Source organism: Harpia harpyja, chromosome 3, assembly GCF_026419915.1.
Source record: "Harpia harpyja isolate bHarHar1 chromosome 3, bHarHar1 primary haplotype, whole genome shotgun sequence".
NCBI lineage: Eukaryota > Metazoa > Chordata > Aves > Accipitriformes > Accipitridae > Harpia > Harpia harpyja.
Genome location: NC_068942.1, coordinates 77,914,738 through 77,932,355, shown reverse-complemented (window position 1 = coordinate 77,932,355; position 17,618 = coordinate 77,914,738). Strand labels below are relative to the sequence as shown.

Here is a 17,618-nt window from a genome sequence, read left to right as displayed (position 1 = left end):
TTTAAATATTTCCTAAATGAATAATTTTATCTTGCACTTTTGAACTGGGTTTTTGTGGTTTAGAAAAGGATATAAGGTTAAAAACAAGTTAAACAGAAAGGTTGAGTAACCCAAAGGCAAGCGAAACATTTCATTGCAGCCGGAACTTTAGATTTGGGGTTAACCCAGAATATTTTCCAGCTTCCGCTTGGTTTTTTTGCCAGCCTCCTCCTCCTCCTCCCTCCACCCCCACTTCATTGTTGTTCAGTCCAAGCCATTTTTTCCTCAGATATTTTGATTCAGCCGCAGAACCCAGACAGTCATTATTCACTCCACGTCAGTGATCTCCTCATTTCCAGCTGTCCTTTCCACCAGCCCGTACTCCCAGAAATGCCATTTACTGCCAACACCATGTCTCCACCCTCAGCCCATCTATCCGGGGGAGTTTCAGCCCCACCAGAGCTGTGGCTTTTTTCTTCAGCACATCCCTCTCACCCCAAGCCGTGCCACTAGAAATCCCTATCAAAGAAGTCATCGAAGAGAGAAACTCTCTCCGTCTTGGTTCTCACAAGCGTAGGTTTGCGGTAAATCTTCTTCTCTTCCCTTTCCCACTCGTCGGAGCCTGTGCTGGAGGTGTCCCAGAACAGATCCCTCGTCCGTGGCTCCCTGCAGAACCACAGGTCAACCTTCCCGCTCCTGCCTGGAGAGAGTTCAGCCCCATCGTGCTGTGTGGAGAGTCCTCCACCCCACGTGTTTCCTTGGGGGGAAAAAAAAATAAATCATAATTTTGCAGAGCTGCATGCCCATTCACCTAGCGTTTAGCTGGAAATGGCTATTGGCAGCTGGAGGCATGTAAAGACGACCCTGAGAGATCCCTTTAAGACCAGACCCCAAGCTCAGGGCTGGGCAGGGTAAGGTATAATATATTCAGGGTTATATTTAGTGAAATTACAGAGTCTGGCAAGAGGCAATATGGTTTTATCCCCGAGCTGAGGTGAAGAAACACAAGGGAATAGGAGCAGCCAAGTCTGTTCTCCTTCCTCCTGGTGAAAGTTCACTGTCAGAGAAGTTTTTCACCCATTTAAGCATTTTTACCCTCGGCGATATGTTTCCAGCCTGTGCCGAAGGTTGTCACATGCAAGCAAAGCAGAACAGAGCTCGTGCCTCGGGGACGTCAGTACGAAGTGGCGGCTGAGATTCGCTTCGATTTCCCCTTCGTTAGGGACAGTGAGGTCACCTTCTGTGCCCTGGCATCTCCACCCCCCCCAGCTGCTCCCCCAGCCTACATCAACCGGTGCAAATACAAAGCACCGCAGGTCAGCCCTCCAGATTTACGCTACGTCCCTTCCCGCTGCTCGCCCGTCCTCGAGGCGTGCGGGGGAATGGAAAGCCCCTGCTCAGCGGTTGCTGGCATCGCAGTCGTGCAGACCGTGCCGTGCTCCATCCTGCGCTACGGCGTGGGCTGCAGCAGGGAGACGTGCCCAAGAGAGGCTGAGATCTTGTCACCGTGACATGAATTTCACCTGATGCGTTTTCACGTCAGACATTGAAAGTAACACGGAACCACGGCTGGAAATTGTCTAACCGGGAACATCTCACCTTAATTACACATCACCCAGAGGGATGCAAATCTGCAAGGGAAATTGGCTGGCTCTGGGCAGTGGGAAGTGGTTTCCATATAAAACTAGTCCTAAAAAGTGAGTAACCTCAGTGACTGTAATGTTTACCCCATGGTCATTTAAGGATGGCAGGAGTCCAGAGGCTACCCTATACATATGAATGCAACATATTGGTGGACCGTGCAATGATGAAGCCAGGAGCAAATCTCTGGCAGCTGTTGCTTAAGCAGCTCATTCTCCATTTCTTTCTCCTGCTGAGCCCGGTTCCAGCTTCCCAACGTGCCCGAGGGTGCTTTGCCAGGGAAGACTTACTGCAAGGTTCAACACCCCAAAATGTACGTGGGTACCCTCCGTCAGTCCTTCATGCGTGTCAAGGGGGAGACACGAGGCTGACTCTTCTCCCAAAAAACAGTCTCACAAGGTCCCTGAAAATAACCACTGATCTCAAATCATCCAGCTTTCCCTTTTGTTGCAGGGGAACATCACACTTCCTTTCTCCAGAGCAGAAATATTTGAGATGTAGCCAACCCGGTGCAGTAGAAGAGCTCTTCTGTAGCCCACCCTGCTTGACCCCAGCTGAAGATTTGAGCTGGTCGGTTGCCCGTGTGCCCTGGTATATTTTGCCGGGGAACCACGCAGTTGTGTAGCCACCGATGCCTGCAGCTACCCGCGGTTCAGCCCTCTGCTCCCTCCAGGAAGGGACCGGCTCCGTGCCTGCACGGGGCAATCGCTGGGTTAGCGCGGGGCTGGGGCTTGGCTTCGGCTGCCCACCTGAGAAAGGATGCGTGTTGTGGCGGAGACTCTGCCAGAGTAACTCGTGTCTTGTGCTTGAAGGAAAGCTGGCAGGGCACATTTTAATCGGTGCCTGCCAACCCTGCCAGAGTGACCACTGGGATGCTGTCACAGCCTACATCCACCTGAGCACCTCCGGGCAGGAGGTGTCCCGTGCTAGGGCAGAGGCTGGGGGGCAAATCCTGGTGTAAAGGTTGATCTTCAGGCAGTCGGTTTCCATTTTTTTTCTCCTTTACCCCTTTGGCTGTCATGTTGGTGGAGCTTCAGATGTTTCCCTTAGCCCGTGTATGTCCACCTATGCAGCAGTCTATACGGTCACCTCCTGGGGCTCTTTTGCCTGATGGACCCCCTGACCCTCCAAGGATGTGGGACCCTGGGGACATCCTCTGTCCTCACGTGGGACAAGCTGAGACTGTCCCACCAGTGGGAACCTGCTCGTGCAGGGGCCTGGCCCTGAGGACTTTGGTTTTATGCCCCTATGGCTAGTCCATGGCTCTTAATTCACATCCACTCAGGTCTGTTTGGATGCTATCAGAGAAGCAACCCAGAGACCCACGTCCTGCTCTGAGGCATCCCAATGCTTTGCATTGCGACCACATCTCACTGCTTTCCTCCCCTCCATCTTTTGAACTTGCACCGTGCCACAGCAGGAGATGGAGCAGTGGAAGCAGCTTCCATAGGGAAACTTCTCTGATGACACTTAAGAGGCTGGCGAGTTTTACATCTCCTTGGAAAATTATTCTACTTACCATGGTCATCTCCATGAAAACGCTGATTGTGCTCAGCAGGGACGAGGTCTCGGCTTTCAGCGCTGCCACCTCTCTGGAGAGTGTCAAGGACTTTCTTTGGGCTGAATTCCTTGATTTTTTCTTTATTGATTTTTGCCTCCCTGGGGAGATTTCGCTTCAGCTCTGCCTGGGTTTGCAAATGAGTCGTCAACAGAAGCAGCAGAGGAGAGAACACGTTTTAACAGCTCGACGCGGCATATCATTAGGGGGTTGGCGCTGAAAATAATTACGCAGTCGAGTAGTTTAAGCCAGGCAAATGGTATTCGCCAAACTGGGTACGTGACAGAACATGACCCGGACAGAGAGTTTTGGTTTCTTCATGAGCCACGGCCAAATGAGGGCAAAGCGTTGGAAAAATCAGAAGTAATTACTGATCACAGGGGCCCTGGGGATGCTCCCCACCTCTCCTCTGCCTGAGCCACTGGGAAAGATTCATTTGACATTCCCAGCAACAGGCTTTAAGCCTCCTGGTCCATGGGAGAAACACCAGGGATGGGCAAACCCCTGTCCGAGAGGCGAATCCCCAGCCTATCCCCAAATCCGTCTCAGCGTTACCTCTCGGCGCCTGCGGGTCAAGTCCAGCATCTGCAGCTTGTGCAAGTGCTGCCGCCTGCCCGGGAGGTGTCTCAGGCTTTGCCCCCTCTTCTCCAGAGTCTACAAGGTATTTAAAAATGTAAATAAATACACCTGCACTTTCTGAAAGAGAAAGGAACAGCCACCAGCTCGCAAACCCACACCTGGCCCCTCGGGCACTCCCCAGATAAAAGCAGTGAGTTTTTCCCTGCATAGCCAACTTGCAGCAATTTATCACAGGTTTTCAATGCGTTTGCAGTTTATTTCACAGCTCTGAGGCATGACGGAAAAAAAATCTTCATTAAAACAATGTATACATGTTTCTGGCCCTCGAGGTGTTACTGCTTTGAGTCGGCTGTCCAAGATAATCTCATGATCCAAAGGGGTTGCAGGGGATGTTTACGGCACACAGCACTCGCAGCCTTCTCCCTGCCGACTGCAAGCGATGGGTGCTCAAGTTGCTCAGCCGTTTAAAAAAACGGTCCTCAAACCTTTAGCCTCAAAAATATTTAAGGTCCTGGCTTAGCAGGTCCGCCTCATCCAGGGAACTCTCATGCTGGAGATTCAGAAACTTTCCCCTTATTTTGTATCCTTTCACCCACACGCTGGTGTTTCAGCCAGTTCCTGGGCTCAGCCAGGGACAGGAGCGCAGCCGGTGTAAAACAAACACCAACTTCTGCTCTTCGGGGTGCCCGAACCGTGAGAGCCTGCAGCCAGCAATGACCCATTCACAGAGCTCAACCCATGCCCTTACCTTCATTTTTGGGGTTGCAACCGCATCTTGCTGACTCCAGGGCTTTGCAGGAGCGTTTGCTTGTGGAGGGCCAGCAGGTTCAAGCCTCTACAAGTCCAATATTTATAATATTCAGCATTGCTTGTTCCACACGATCATAAAAGCTGATATGAAACTGCCTTGACATTTTTCCAGCTCCAATTCTGGCCCAGCTGCTTGGGATACAGGAAGGAGATTGGCATCTCTAGCAGATGCACAGGGAGATGAACATCCCCTTAGGTGCTTCAGGAATGGACAAAACTGGGGGAATCTCCTGCATTAGAGTCAAAGCAGCAAAAACCCCAGTTTGCCATTAGTTTCATCCCTGTAGGTATTTCTCTTTGAGACTCAACAGTGCCCAAAGCTCCAACCAAGACCAGAGTGAAGACAACCCCCGGCCCAGATTGCTTCATGTTGAAGCTGAAGCATGGAGAGGTATCATAATTTAATGTAATGTCTCCTAGTAGGTCATCCAAGGGCAGAGCCCAGATACCTGAGACCCAGAGCACCATTCCCTCTGTCCAACCAGTCTCTTTTATGTTGGCCTGAGTTCAACCTTTCTCTGCAGGACTGCATGGGGTACAAAGTGCCTTTCCTGGTGGCTAATGGAAGTGGGCAAAGACTTGCTTTACAGACTGCTCTGAGCATGGATTTTTATCTTAAGGAGCTAAGTTGCCTCCTTAAATCATGCCAAAGTACTAGATGATACAGGGTCATGTCCCCTTCAAGATGGGAGCTCCGTACAGCTTCCATAAAAATTAAGGGGAGCATCATCAAGGACATCATCAGTAAGACCTGGTTTACTCTTTATGTGGGACATCATTAACTCCTTGAATATGAACTAGTGTCGAATAAATGGCAATATGTCTCTGACTGTCTGCACTGAACTGCTGCCAAAGCCTGACTGTACTTTTGAAGCATCCTGTAAATCAATGCAAAAACACAGGAGAAAAAAAGTCAGCAGCGCCACGTAAAGGGGGAATTCCCCATCAGCCCCCAACACCAAGTTCACTTGTCTCTTAGCATCAAAAAAACCCCACAAAACTGAAGATAAAGCTTAAAAAATGGCACTAGATGGCAGCATGTGACACCACAAACTGCGGTCCGGGTTGTGCATCACTCCCAGATGCCACCAAGGCAGCCAGCGTGGGGTGGCTGAAGGCAAATAAACTCCTGCATCAACCGGCTCATCTCGCTGGGCGCAGTGGGGAAGCCAAGTTTCAGGATTTCAGCTAAAGTTGTGTCGCAGGCTGGAAAATTACTCTTTAATTTCGTCTCTGTGAACCTCACAGGATTTTTCTCTGGAAATACTCTCTGACTGAAATCCTCTAAAAGTCCTTGAGAAGGCCACGTCATCCTGCTCCGCTGTCTTTGAAAACATTCCTGCAGGGAAAAGGGCTTTTGCTGGTGCGGTTTACACTCCCTAACAGCCATGGCAGAAGCACAGGGTAGGATTAACAGTGTCATTGTCCTGCAGTGAGTATTATCAGTGTTTTAATAATACATAAATACAGCCATAATGGAAATAAGATCAATGACTAAAAATTACACGCTGGTGGGAGATTTTTAAATGAGGCTGTAATTCCATGTGAAAATTCACAGGATGTAGCTGGGCTTATTCCAGGTGCTGCTGCCTCATTCTCCCACCAAATCCAGGGTCACATTCTTCAATAGTTGGTGGCTGCCTGTGCTCTCTGAAGCCACCAGTCTCGGCCAGAGCCACAGCCCGGCATGGAGGGGGTTTAACTGACCCCGTCTGGTGCCTTTTCTGTTCTTTATTACATTAAAAAGACCTTAATCACAGCAAGGAAGGCTTGAGGAAAGCAGCCCTGCTTCAGTGGGTTTGCTGTTGTGGGACACGTGCAGAGCGTTTGTCACTGAATTTTTGGGAAAGTGGAGATGCTCTCAGGGAGGAACAGGGGAGTCTGAGAGCAGTGCAGGGGGATGAGATGTTCACCCAAGAATTTTAATGGCAAGGGGCTATATAGGTGCCCGGGAAGGAAGATGACCAGTGCGGGCAGCTGAGGGGGCAGCTCGGTGCTGGCGTAACCCAGGGCAGCCCCAGGGCTGCTCCAAGCTGCACCCAGTGCTGGGATGACCCAGGAGCACTGGGTAGGAGCACTACAGAGAAGCACATGGCCAGTCCGGGCAAATACTTCTTTTTCATGGGTTAAACAGCCAAGAAGTGTGTTTGCCTCTGTTTATCCCCAACCACCCACTGCTGAGGACTCTCTCCAGCCACCTAATTAGGCTGCTGATGTGCCCAGTGCAGCTGGGTTTTCTCTTAGAGGGGTCTCAGCAGCAGGTACAACATTGATCCTTAATTGCTAATTGAAAGTCCTACCTAAATGAGAGCATGGGGGGGGGGGGGGATTATTTCCAGCAGCTGAGCACTTCCCCAAGAACACTCTGCTGCACCTGTGCTTGGAGGGGTCTGGTCAAGTTGTCCCCTTTCCCTGCCTGTTTTTATTCCTCTGAGCCCTGTTTGCTCTCAGTTTTGGAGTCCCCAGACCTGACCCAAGCAGCAGAGAAGAAATGCACCCAAAAGTCTCAAGCAAGGGCTCCAAAAGAGAAAGATCTGAGGAGCAAAGTGGGGGAGATGCAGCTCTGGGGCATCCAGAGCAGAGCTGAGCCTGGTGACCCCGATGCCCACCCCTGACCCTCTGTGGGCACGCAGGGAAGGAGGGAGAACTCAATCTCAGCCAAACACCGGCAGCTTTGCATCCTCCGTGGTGAGCAGGTAAGAGATGGGAAGTTGGAAGTATTGCTGGCTGGTTTGGGAGGGTGTGGAGAAGCAATGAAAATTCAGGTGGAGCAGAGGAAGCAGCGTGCTGCTCCGGGTTGGGGTTTTAAATAACCTGATTTATGGCAAGAGTTGTACAGCCTTGGCAATGCAGCTCCGGCTTAGGCCTGTGCGTACGTGATGGGGGCTCTCCAAGGCCTGACCCTCACCAGGTTTTTTATTGTATGAAAGCATCAGTGCAGAAAACTATCAGCACAGAAAATGCATGTGGAGGGATTCTTGTCAGCTTTTTCTTTTTTTTTTAAATTAAATAGTAACTCTTAACCCTTGTGCAGCATGGTACACTAGTGGTGTTTCCTTTCCTTCTGTGCAGTAAATTATATGGATGTAAATATAGTTTTTTGAGCTTTACTTGTGTTGCGATAACTCTTGCGTGGGGAAAAACCTGATTGCCAGGTCAGGCAGAGTCATGGGTTTCAGGGCTTGGAGGGGAAGAGATCTGGGAAGTGCAGGAAGGGGAAGGAAGGAGGTTGAGGAAGAGTGAACAAGGGTGTTTTATGTTTGTTTGGGGAGGATTTTTTTTAATATATCTAGATATATAGATGTGTGTGTGTGTGCACATGTATATACAGAGCTATTGAGGGGAGAAGGTGAAGGTACACAGCGTGCACAGCATTTCTCAAAACCCAAAATAATTGGTCTGTGCTTTCACCAGCCCCTATTGCAAAGCACGTCTGCCTGCTTTACCTGCCTCTCTGCCCCTAAGCTGATGCCAGACCTTGATGAGATACTTGACCTGAAGAGCCAAAACCAGTCCCACGTGATGCAAGTTGCATCCCTTCTGCAAAGGGCTCTGTCTTGGCCACATCAGCCCCACGGGAGCACTAAGATTTGGCTGCAGGTACCCAGACACCACTAAGGAAAGTGGGTCCTCACAGGAGAGGTGGCCTCAGGGCCAGCGCTGGGACATGTGTCCTCGTTGGATGTCTCCATAGCACACGAGGGCTGGCCAGTGAGGCACGGACCCATGGAGACAGGCAGGAGGGCAAAAGCAGGGCTTCGCTGCATTGGCCCCTCTTTGGCTGTTCTTAAAAGATTAAGTCCTCTCCTTTGTGTTAATGAACCAAAAATAACCTCTCTGCAGTCAACGTACCTGCTCTACCCCAGGTATCAAACTTGGGCTGGTGATAAAGCTCATCTAGGGATGATCTTCTAGAAATAGGACCTCCTACTTGCATTGGTGTAGGATATTTGTTTCCCCCACCGCGGTGCTGTGACATATGCCCGTGTCCCCAAGAAAGCCCACGTCAACGGGTCAATCAGAGCAACTCATAGGGAGCTTTTCAAACTCGTCTTACTTGAGGTCTTCGAGGTGGGTGCTGTTTAATGATGCTGGTTTCTCCCCTTTCCAGCCCGGTATTGAAAGAAAGTGGCCCTTAAAGATTAGAGAAGAAATGGATGGAGTTAGTTTTGGGTGATCATCAACTGCTAGGCTGTACTCAGCAATAGTTTTCTGCCATATTTTTTGGTTGGCATGTCCTACTAATGTCTCTCTTGGTGTACCACCGTAACACATGGTATAAATTATTCTATTAGCTGCAGAAATGAAGTGAGGACGTACCTGTGGTTTTGAACAACTGTGTCTGCTGCATACCTCTCCTACTTCCCTCTACAACCCCCCATACATCCTATATGTGACAATAGCCATCCTCCATGTCTCCTGTGGAGTCCCTGGGTCCCCCCCGTGTGACCAAGGGTCCTCTTCTCCTCCCATGGCCGGTGACCATCAGCTGGCCAAGAAACCTGTGACTTTTGCTGCTTCCTCGCTGCCTGCCCTTTTAAAGTGGGGAGCAGGCAGCAGTTTGGGTCTTTTCTTGCTGCTCAGTCCCTGAGACTTTATTATTGTTATTTTTTGGTGGAACTGACAAATATCTCTGATGCTTTTACTGACCTCGGCAGAGCTGGGCTACAGCCAGCCAATGGGTTCAGAAGTCAGTGGGTTACGGTCCGATAATCTGTACGATCACAGACCGACATCTTTGGAAATCAGCCTGAAATAACGTGCTACGCACTAGCTGTCCCCTGTTAGTTATTAAAGCTGTGCTTTCGCTGGGGCCTGAACGTGATCTGAGCTCGGGTCCGTTCTGCGCTGGTGCTCTCGGGTGGACACTGCCGCCTTTTGCACAAATAAATACCCGTATGTGCAGTACGTATTTCTTTTGCAAAAGAGTTTCTTTATCCCACCTGTTCCCCCCAAAAAACTGTCTTGGCGCATTCAAATGCCATTTTATACACGGAGCTGAGCGAGGTGTTGCTGAGCAGCTCCTGCTCCCACGTGGTGGGAGCCCCGAGGTGGCTGCGGGAGAGGAGATTTGGGGATAAAGTGCAGGAACTACATTATAGTTGATGCCAAATTTAATAGTTATATTAAAAAGAGGAATAATAATTTGGAGGTCACCTTATGGGAGACTTCAGTGGTCCCTTTAAATGAGCCCCATGGAAGATTGCCAAGGCAGGGCTCTTCTCCAAGAGGGAGAGAAGGTGATGGAGGGAGGGTGGGCGCTGGGGTTTGGGAGGAGATGGTGACTCCATCGGATAAATGATTGCTGGGCTTGCTGAGCACTGGCAATGATTAACTGCTGCGAAGCTGCAGCGAAGCACGTGCAGGAATGGGCGCCTGAAGTGAAAATTTCCAGCACGGGAGGTTCCTCCGGAGACAGACTTCAGCTGCTGGGGAACACAGGCTGAAATAGCAACTTGTAATAGCAAAAGGGAGGTTATTAAGTTATTGCCTCTCAATCTGCAGGATGAATTAGCGCATAAAGAATTTTGAAGGGTGAAGTAAAATGTAAGGAGGTGGCTCACGGTGCTGGGAACGTGGGACCTGGCACAGGCAAGGGCTGGGGCTTGGACTTAGGAGAAGCTTGTTCTGGCAAGGTGTATGGCTTTGGGGAAGTTATTTCTCCCTTATGAGTTGGGGGTTTTTTGTTTGTTTTTTTTAATATATTTAAATTATTCCCTCTCATCCCATCCATGCATGTGTCTTGTAGGAGGTTTGCCCTTATCCTCTACAGATAGAGAACTGAGAGCCGAGTGCTCGCTGGCCCCAAACCTGCTCGGTCCTGGGGCAGGAACGGTCCCTGGCACACCCGCGTGATGCTGGCAGGGAGGGATCATCGTCCCACCACACACCCATCACCGAGGGAGCACGGGCTCCAGCCAAAGTCATTCTCGTGACTTTTATTTTTCACCCTTGCACTTTAGTAGCAGCAGATTCTCCCCACTGGAGGAAGCGGGATTTAACACAAGCCAAGATGAACCCTCATAAACCAAATAAAACCTATTCTCTTGGAGGCTTTGCTTATTTAGACAGCAGCTCAAGTTAATACGTCGCTCAAGTACTCTTGAGCATACTCTTTTTATTTCTGAAAATGAAAAGTAATGGAAAATGACATTTATTAAGGGGGTTTTTAAAGTTTTTTATAAAAGTGCACATTTCTTAGAAGCACTTGTTAAATGCCCAGTGATGATAATTTTCCAGAACAGGAATATTTGGTTGTTCTTGCTGTCACTAAGTACTTGAAACCCCCTGTTGTACAGCCAAACCTGATCTGTATTCTCCCCAAGACCTCCAGCTCTGGGAACATCACTGCTATCATGCCAGAGGTTTATTTGCTTTCACTGTTTCCTGATGCCTCTCAGTGGATGATCCTAAAGGAAATATCCAGCTCCCGGTGAAGCAGCGGTGCTTAACGCTGCTCGGCATGTGTCAGAAATTCATTTTTGGAAACAGAAGAGGGGAGAAGGGTGCTAGGGCTGCAGAACCTCCTTCTTCTGCATTGCCCTTTCTCAAACCATGTTGGTGTTCATGGGGATTTCCCCCAACGCTCACCTGGCGTGGCTGTGGGAAGCCGTTTGTCGCCATCCAACTTTTTGTAGAGCTATGCATCCACTTTCAGATGGGTGCAAACATCCTTCCTCGCCTCCGGGAAGGGTTTGGGTATGGATGGAGTTTAATCCCCGCTGTGAAAGGCTGTGGGAGAGGCTGCACGGTGCCACTTGTAGAAAAACATAGCTACGCTATTTGCCTTCCTCTGCCTCTCGGCTTATAAAATTAGCCCCGTGCGAGACATGGCTATAATTTATTTTAATGCTGAGTTTTACCTGCTGAGCACGTTACCCAAAATCTAATGCTAATTTAGCTAATGATATCGATATGCCCAGTGGTGGCAGGTGAGCAGAATGGGTGTATAACTGGGAGTTACGGGGCTGCTGCACGAGGGCTTGCTGGGATGCAGGCTGGTGTCGTTGCCTGCCAGGTCGATGTTGGGGAGCGGGGCTGTTCCCAGGGGGATGACTGATGGGAGTAAGGAGCCTGGGATCTGGGCTCTGGTGACCAACACGCTTTCCAAAACAGGCTGGGGGCAGGAAATGAGTTTTCCCAAAGCTAAAATGTCCTGGAAATGGCAAAAAGGTACTGACACAGAATGGCACACACCTACACCCACCCCACACTGCAGCAACCAAACCCGCAGCCCCAGCTGTTGCCCCGTGGGTCTCTGCCCTGTGCTTAGAACTAATTTGTTAATGACCCCCTTACCTGCAGAGGCTCTCCCATACCAGGTCTCCCGGAGAGGTGGAAGTTCCGCATAAAACGTGGATTTTCCCCATTCTGCTGTGGCCGGCGGATGCACGCCGGGGAGCTGGTACGGGGTGGTGAGAGCAGGCAGGTCCTCCCTGGCACGCATCGGTGCCACCTTGGTCACCTTGGGGTGTGCTTTGGAAGAGCTCAGACCCATTTTGCAGAGCAGTGGCTTTGAAAGGAGAAGGAAAACCCCTCATGCACCATCCTCCCTGAACATGGAGGGACCTTTGCAAGCGACGGCGGTTCCCGAGGAGCTCCCTGCCAGCCGCCGAGGCCGGGGCTGGCTCCCACCAATGTTCCCACGCTTCCTTCCCTGCTCGGTTAAATATTGACCCGGCCCTGGCCATTCCCCTGCGGGGACAAGAGGCGGCTGCTGCTGACGGAGAAGTGGAAAGCGGCTTGGGGAGCCAGCGCCAAGCCCCAGGGAAGTTTTGTTTTTTTACCTACAAGTGATTTTTCAAGCAGGAGCACCACCTCAGCTGGCTGTTGGCTGATGTGGAGGGATTTCTACAAGCAGCTCTTTTGCTAAATCTTCAGTTTTTGGAAGGAAATTCAATCCTCGGAGCACCAGAAGGGTTAAAGGGTCTCCCACCCTGCCTGGGAGAAGCAGCCTGGGGACAGGGGCCGGCCAAGGAGCATCCTCTGCCCTTGCTCCTGCTGGCTGGGGGAAAAATGCAGCTTTAGCACAAAACCACCTGAAAACATCAGCCAAAGTGAGTATATTCTGCAGTTTTGGAGGTGCTGCAGGATTTGGGCCAAATGCAGCAGGATCTGTACTTTTCCATCCATTCCCAAGGTGTATGAGGGGGTTCAGAGGGCACGGTTTCCTCGGAGCTGTAGAGAGCCATTCATTTCCAAGGTGGAGCAGTTGAAAAATATGTAGGGAGGATTACTTATGCAACAAGATTAATATTGCAGGGTGGGTTTTGTGGCAGGAGTAGGGTTGCAGAAGGTGGTCAGAGCACCTGTGGGCTCTACTGCAAAACACGTGGAAACCAGCAAACACCAAGAGTGTGAGGGAGAGCCCAAGACAGTGTCAGAACTGGGGTTCATTTAGTGGAAGCTTATCCCACTGGGATTCCTGGAGCGATCCTGTAGAGGTTTGGAGTGACTGGAGCCTCTTCGGGCTTTTCTCCTGGGAGAAGAGGGTTGCAAAGGGGAGCGAGGGTTATGGCAGAGCCAAGCGTCTGGCACTCAAGGCTAGTAGATCCATGGATGAACCTCTCAACTCCCCCTGGATGGAAACGGGGAGGTTTTGAGCTGCGAAATGCCACTGGCCATGGGTAGCACCTCCCAGAAGAAATTATTCATCCCTGGAGCAACCCAACCAGTTCATGTTTCAGCCACAAAGCATCAACAGCATTCGTGACTTTGCTTTACAACAGGTCACACAGGGCATGAGGGAGCCGAGTAGCTTAGTCTGTATTGTTTTTTCCTTTTTCTTTTAAAATGAAAACAGAAACAACACCCTGCTTCTCTCCTGAGTTTCTCAATGCTTAATGTCTATTTTTTCCAATTTTTTTTTTTTTTCCCTCTTCCACCTACCCTGCTGAGAACAAGGTCATTCCTGTTAAGCAGCTTGGGAAAACTTTGAATTAAATGCAATGATGGATGTGTCGGAGCAGTGGAAAACCCATGTGGATGTTAAAGCTAGTGCCCCTTGTGCTGTATCTGGGTGTTTCACCTGGGTGCCTTTACTTTGTAAAGCAAAGAGGGCCAAGAGCAGCAGCTGTGGGTTTGGGGTGGAGGGAGGAAAGCAGGCTGCAAAAAGATGCCCTTCTGGCAGGTGGCTGGGGCAAACCGAGAACAAGTTTGGGGTCGAACTGGGTTTCAGAAGGGCCTAATGGTCCTGGAAGAGGCTCCCAAATATTACCGCTTGCAACCGCTGTGCCAAAATTACCCCTTCACATCTTTACCCGGGCTCCCTGGACTGTGGCTGTGCAGGGTGTTGTGTGGATGCTGGGGGGTTTGCTGGGTGAGCTGTGCAAGCGCAGCAGTGGAGATCGTGGTTATCGGCATCGTTTCGACCTGCTCAGCTCGAGACTGAGCGGTGACAGCCCCTGCTACAGCACAAGTAACCTTGTGCTAACCCCCTCGCTTAAACCTGCCTTTAACACCAGCCGATGGCATTTGAAGGGGGGAGGGATGGGTTGAGGTACGCCTCAGCTTCAGGCTGGCTTCATTGCTGCCCTCCTGGTGACGTGAAGCTCATCCTTTTCTTTAACTGAGGGGTTATTTAATGCAGCCTTTTACCTGTATTTAAGGTTCAGTTCAACTCCCAAGCGCTGTGCTGTAGAAACATGGGGCTGGAAGGAGCTTTGATCCCATACATTGCCATTCGGGTCAGCACACGGTCCCTCCCAGGAGAGTTGGAAGCTCTCTGCACCTTTCTACCATTTCATTTATTGCCTGAAACCCTCCACCAAATTCAGCTGGAACCTATAATTGATACTGGTCTTGCCAGAATTGGATGTTCCAGCAAATTTATTGTAGTCAAAATGAAATCATTGACCCCTAAGTGCTCTGATGCCCTTGTTCTAAGGAAGAAACAAGGAAAAGCTCAAGGGTAGGGCAGTGCCATGACTTGGGGCAGAGCATTTTCCCACAGAGGAGCAGAGTTTGTTACTCATCCACACATGGAGCAAAGGTGAACCAAGGGGAGGATTTGGCACAGGGCACCTGTCTGATGTCCAGCCACAACAGAAGATTGCCTCTGCCTTGAAACTTCTCCTTGAAAATGTGTTTTAAATTACTGTCACAGCTGCATGTGCTGTGTGTTGCTTTCCGCAGTGCACACCTTGTGCCAAACCACGGGGAAAGCAGCCGCTTGTCAGAGCATCATGGTTTGTCACGGAGATTGGGGTGAGGGGAAGTGTAACGTCCAAAACCCTGGTCAAAAAATCCCCAAATGCCGAGATGTACTGGTGCAAGTGTGCATGGTCGGGTAAGCATTTCCTATCCCCTTTGTGTTTACCTTCCAAGAGAGTAAATGGAAGAGATGGGTCATGACAACCCAATGTGTTGCAGATACTGATGCAGGTTTTGCCCTTGAATCCCAGGAAACACGGGCACAGGAGGAGATGGAAAGTGGGCAGCACGGATTTTTGCCAAAATAATGCCTGGACTTTATGCAAATCTCTGGTGAGTAAAGCAGAAGGAACCGTAACGATGCGAATAGGCTTGTCATTTGTTATGCTTGCAGCACATTTAGCTAGCGATAGCGCAAACAAACGGAGCAGCAAAGAGAGGAAAATAATCCAGCACTGTTTCACCGGCTGGGATACACACCGGTGCGGCTAATAGATCCTGTTATTACACGTCTGTGAAGTTAAGAAATACGGCTTGTTCCTCCCTCTGCTGCTTGTTGCTTGTATTAACAGGGGATGTTCATCTTACCCTAGGCAAGGCTGAGGATATCGGTGGTGCTGAGATAACATTGTCCACGGTGCCTGGTCGCTGAGCCCTGCGGAGGCGGCGATGCTTGAGGCGGGTTATTCACAGCACGTCTTGTTTTCCTGCCAGAGACCTGGGCGTGAAGGAGAATCTGATAACGCAGCTGCCAGATCAAAACTGGCATTTTCCTTGGGGTGCAAACGAGATGGTGCAACTGAAATGAAACGCTCAGTTGCTGGAGATGGTAGAAGGGCTTGTCGGAGACACCCACGGTGGCAGAAGTAACCACATCTGATCAGTCACTTGATGGGTGTGATTATTGGTCTGCATTCCTCTGATGGATCATCAACACCATCATGCAAAATAGCCTCTATTTATTGTCTGATTTCTTGGGTTTAATGGGTTTTCTCCAGCTGAAAGGCTGGGCTGCTGGGCTCAGAGCTACACGTCTTTTCTCCTTGTAGAAATGCAAGGGTGATCGCTGGTCCCTGGGGATGGGATGTGCACAGGGGGCTGCTCGTAGAGAGTGACAGGCTGGCACAGTAACACGCTGTGCCCCTGGCCATGAAATATCTCAGGTAGGGGAAAACTGACTCAAACATGGGGATTTCACGTGATTTTCCCTGCTGAATGCTCAATGAGGTTCCTTGAAGGATCCAGTCCTGGGCCTGAAGATGCTGCCATGAGGCTGCTTGCCAAAATGTACTCATTGATGCGTACTAAAAGGAACTGTTTGTTTTTCCCATGTGTTCAGTTTGGCAGGAGCTAAAATTTCAGTAAAACTCATCTCTAAAACTATCTAGTAATGTAAATGAATATATCAACCTCAAAATCAACTTGGGGTGGTGCCCAAGCTGCCATATGCTATTTGCTCTCAGCCGTATCATCCCATCAGTATCTCCTGTTCAATATAATTCACTTTTTTAGAATATTTTTAATGTCTAGCTCCTTTTGAAAGCAGCAGATGAGGAGCTGAGCCCCTCTTGTCAAATAGAAGAGAATTTCAAAAGATCGTGTGTGTGTACCCAAACCTTACAGCTCTGGGTTTAGTGCAAAGGGGATGGTTGTTTGGGTTGGTTTCTACAGCCCTAATTCTGCAGCCGTGTGGTGAAAGTGCCCAAGTTTGAGGGGTTTTTTTTAATATACACAAGTATTTTGTTAGCTTCGCTGGTTGCAAGGAACAGTTCAGACATGAATGTTAAAAGCTAAAAGACATCAAATAGAAAAGAATCAAATAAAAAGGTGCTTTTGTTATTATTTACATGAATTGCTTTGTTTACAGCAGTAGTAAGCCCTAACGGCCACGGGGACACGCTGGCTGCCCTCCAGCCCCATCACTGCCACCTCCGCTCCTGGGACCAGCGATGCCCCAGGGCACTTCTCCAAACCGTGGGGCTCCCACAGCCCCCCGATGCATCAGTGCAGTCCGAGGGGTTCGTTAGGACTCGCCAGCCAGGACGTGCTTGTGGAGAGGTGAGCTTGCAATCAGCCCTGATATAAATCGCAGCTTTGTGCTGGGTGTGCTCTTGCTGTTATTTTTAATAACAAATCAGTTGTTGCTATCATATAACTGGTGTTATTAATGACAAATGCTTCCTTTCTCTAATACTTTTTTTTTTCCTGGCAGAAACACCATCAAAGAACCCCCTACTAGCTGCTAATCAAACTCACAAGCAGTGGGCAGGCCAGTAGAGCTCAGAAATCTGTGATACTTTCTAGCCGTTTCTATTCTTCCTTTAAAAAAAAAAGGGAAAAAAATGCTTGTCTGCATATCAAGTGCTCTCAAATAAAAGTAATCTTGCATGGTCGATCCTAGGAACACTGTAAGAGAATGCAGCCAGCCTAAATTACACAGTGACAGGCTTAGGGAAGGAACTGGGTAGGTTGGTTTGTTCTGGCTTTTGAAAGGCTTTTCCACGGTGGAGGTTAAGAATAATATTTGTTTGGCCCAAAGCTCTCGAAAATAGGAACTGACATTTCCCGGGGACATTGGTGATCCAGGGTGTTCAATCTCACATGAGAAGCCTGTTTTTCAGCTGGGAGCACAGCTTTTCTGGGAGAAAAAAGGATAAATAAGGCTATTTTTGGCTTTACTAAAGGCACCCAAAATCCAGTGCCACTGCTAGGAAGCTGGTGTTGGAAAGAGGCACAGCTCAGCGTGGCGCAATCAACGTCAGCTCAATTACTCAGTTGGGGTGAGAAGGGCAGCTAGAAATCCCTACAAATCTACAATCCTAGCAAAACTAGTTTGAACTGTTTTAATTGGCAACAGCTCACGTAAACACCCTGTTCTCCCACGTTCCGCAACGGATCC

At 49.6% G+C, this 17,618-nt stretch overlaps 1 protein-coding gene across 1 annotated transcript; it reads right to left on the bottom strand.

Annotated features, from left to right (window-relative positions):
• Nucleotides 1-12,178, bottom strand: CCDC198 (coiled-coil domain containing 198). The gene is made up of 6 exons (XM_052783765.1): nt 11,867-12,178; nt 8,625-8,701; nt 4,506-4,592; nt 3,734-3,832; nt 3,140-3,305; nt 1-736 (listed from the first exon to the last, which is right to left on the bottom strand). Exons 1-6 carry the CDS (start codon nt 12,063-12,065, stop codon nt 489-491), a joined length of 876 nt encoding a protein of 291 aa, XP_052639725.1. The 5' UTR covers nt 12,066-12,178; the 3' UTR covers nt 1-488.
• Between the last annotated feature and the right edge of the window lie 5,440 nt (nt 12,179-17,618).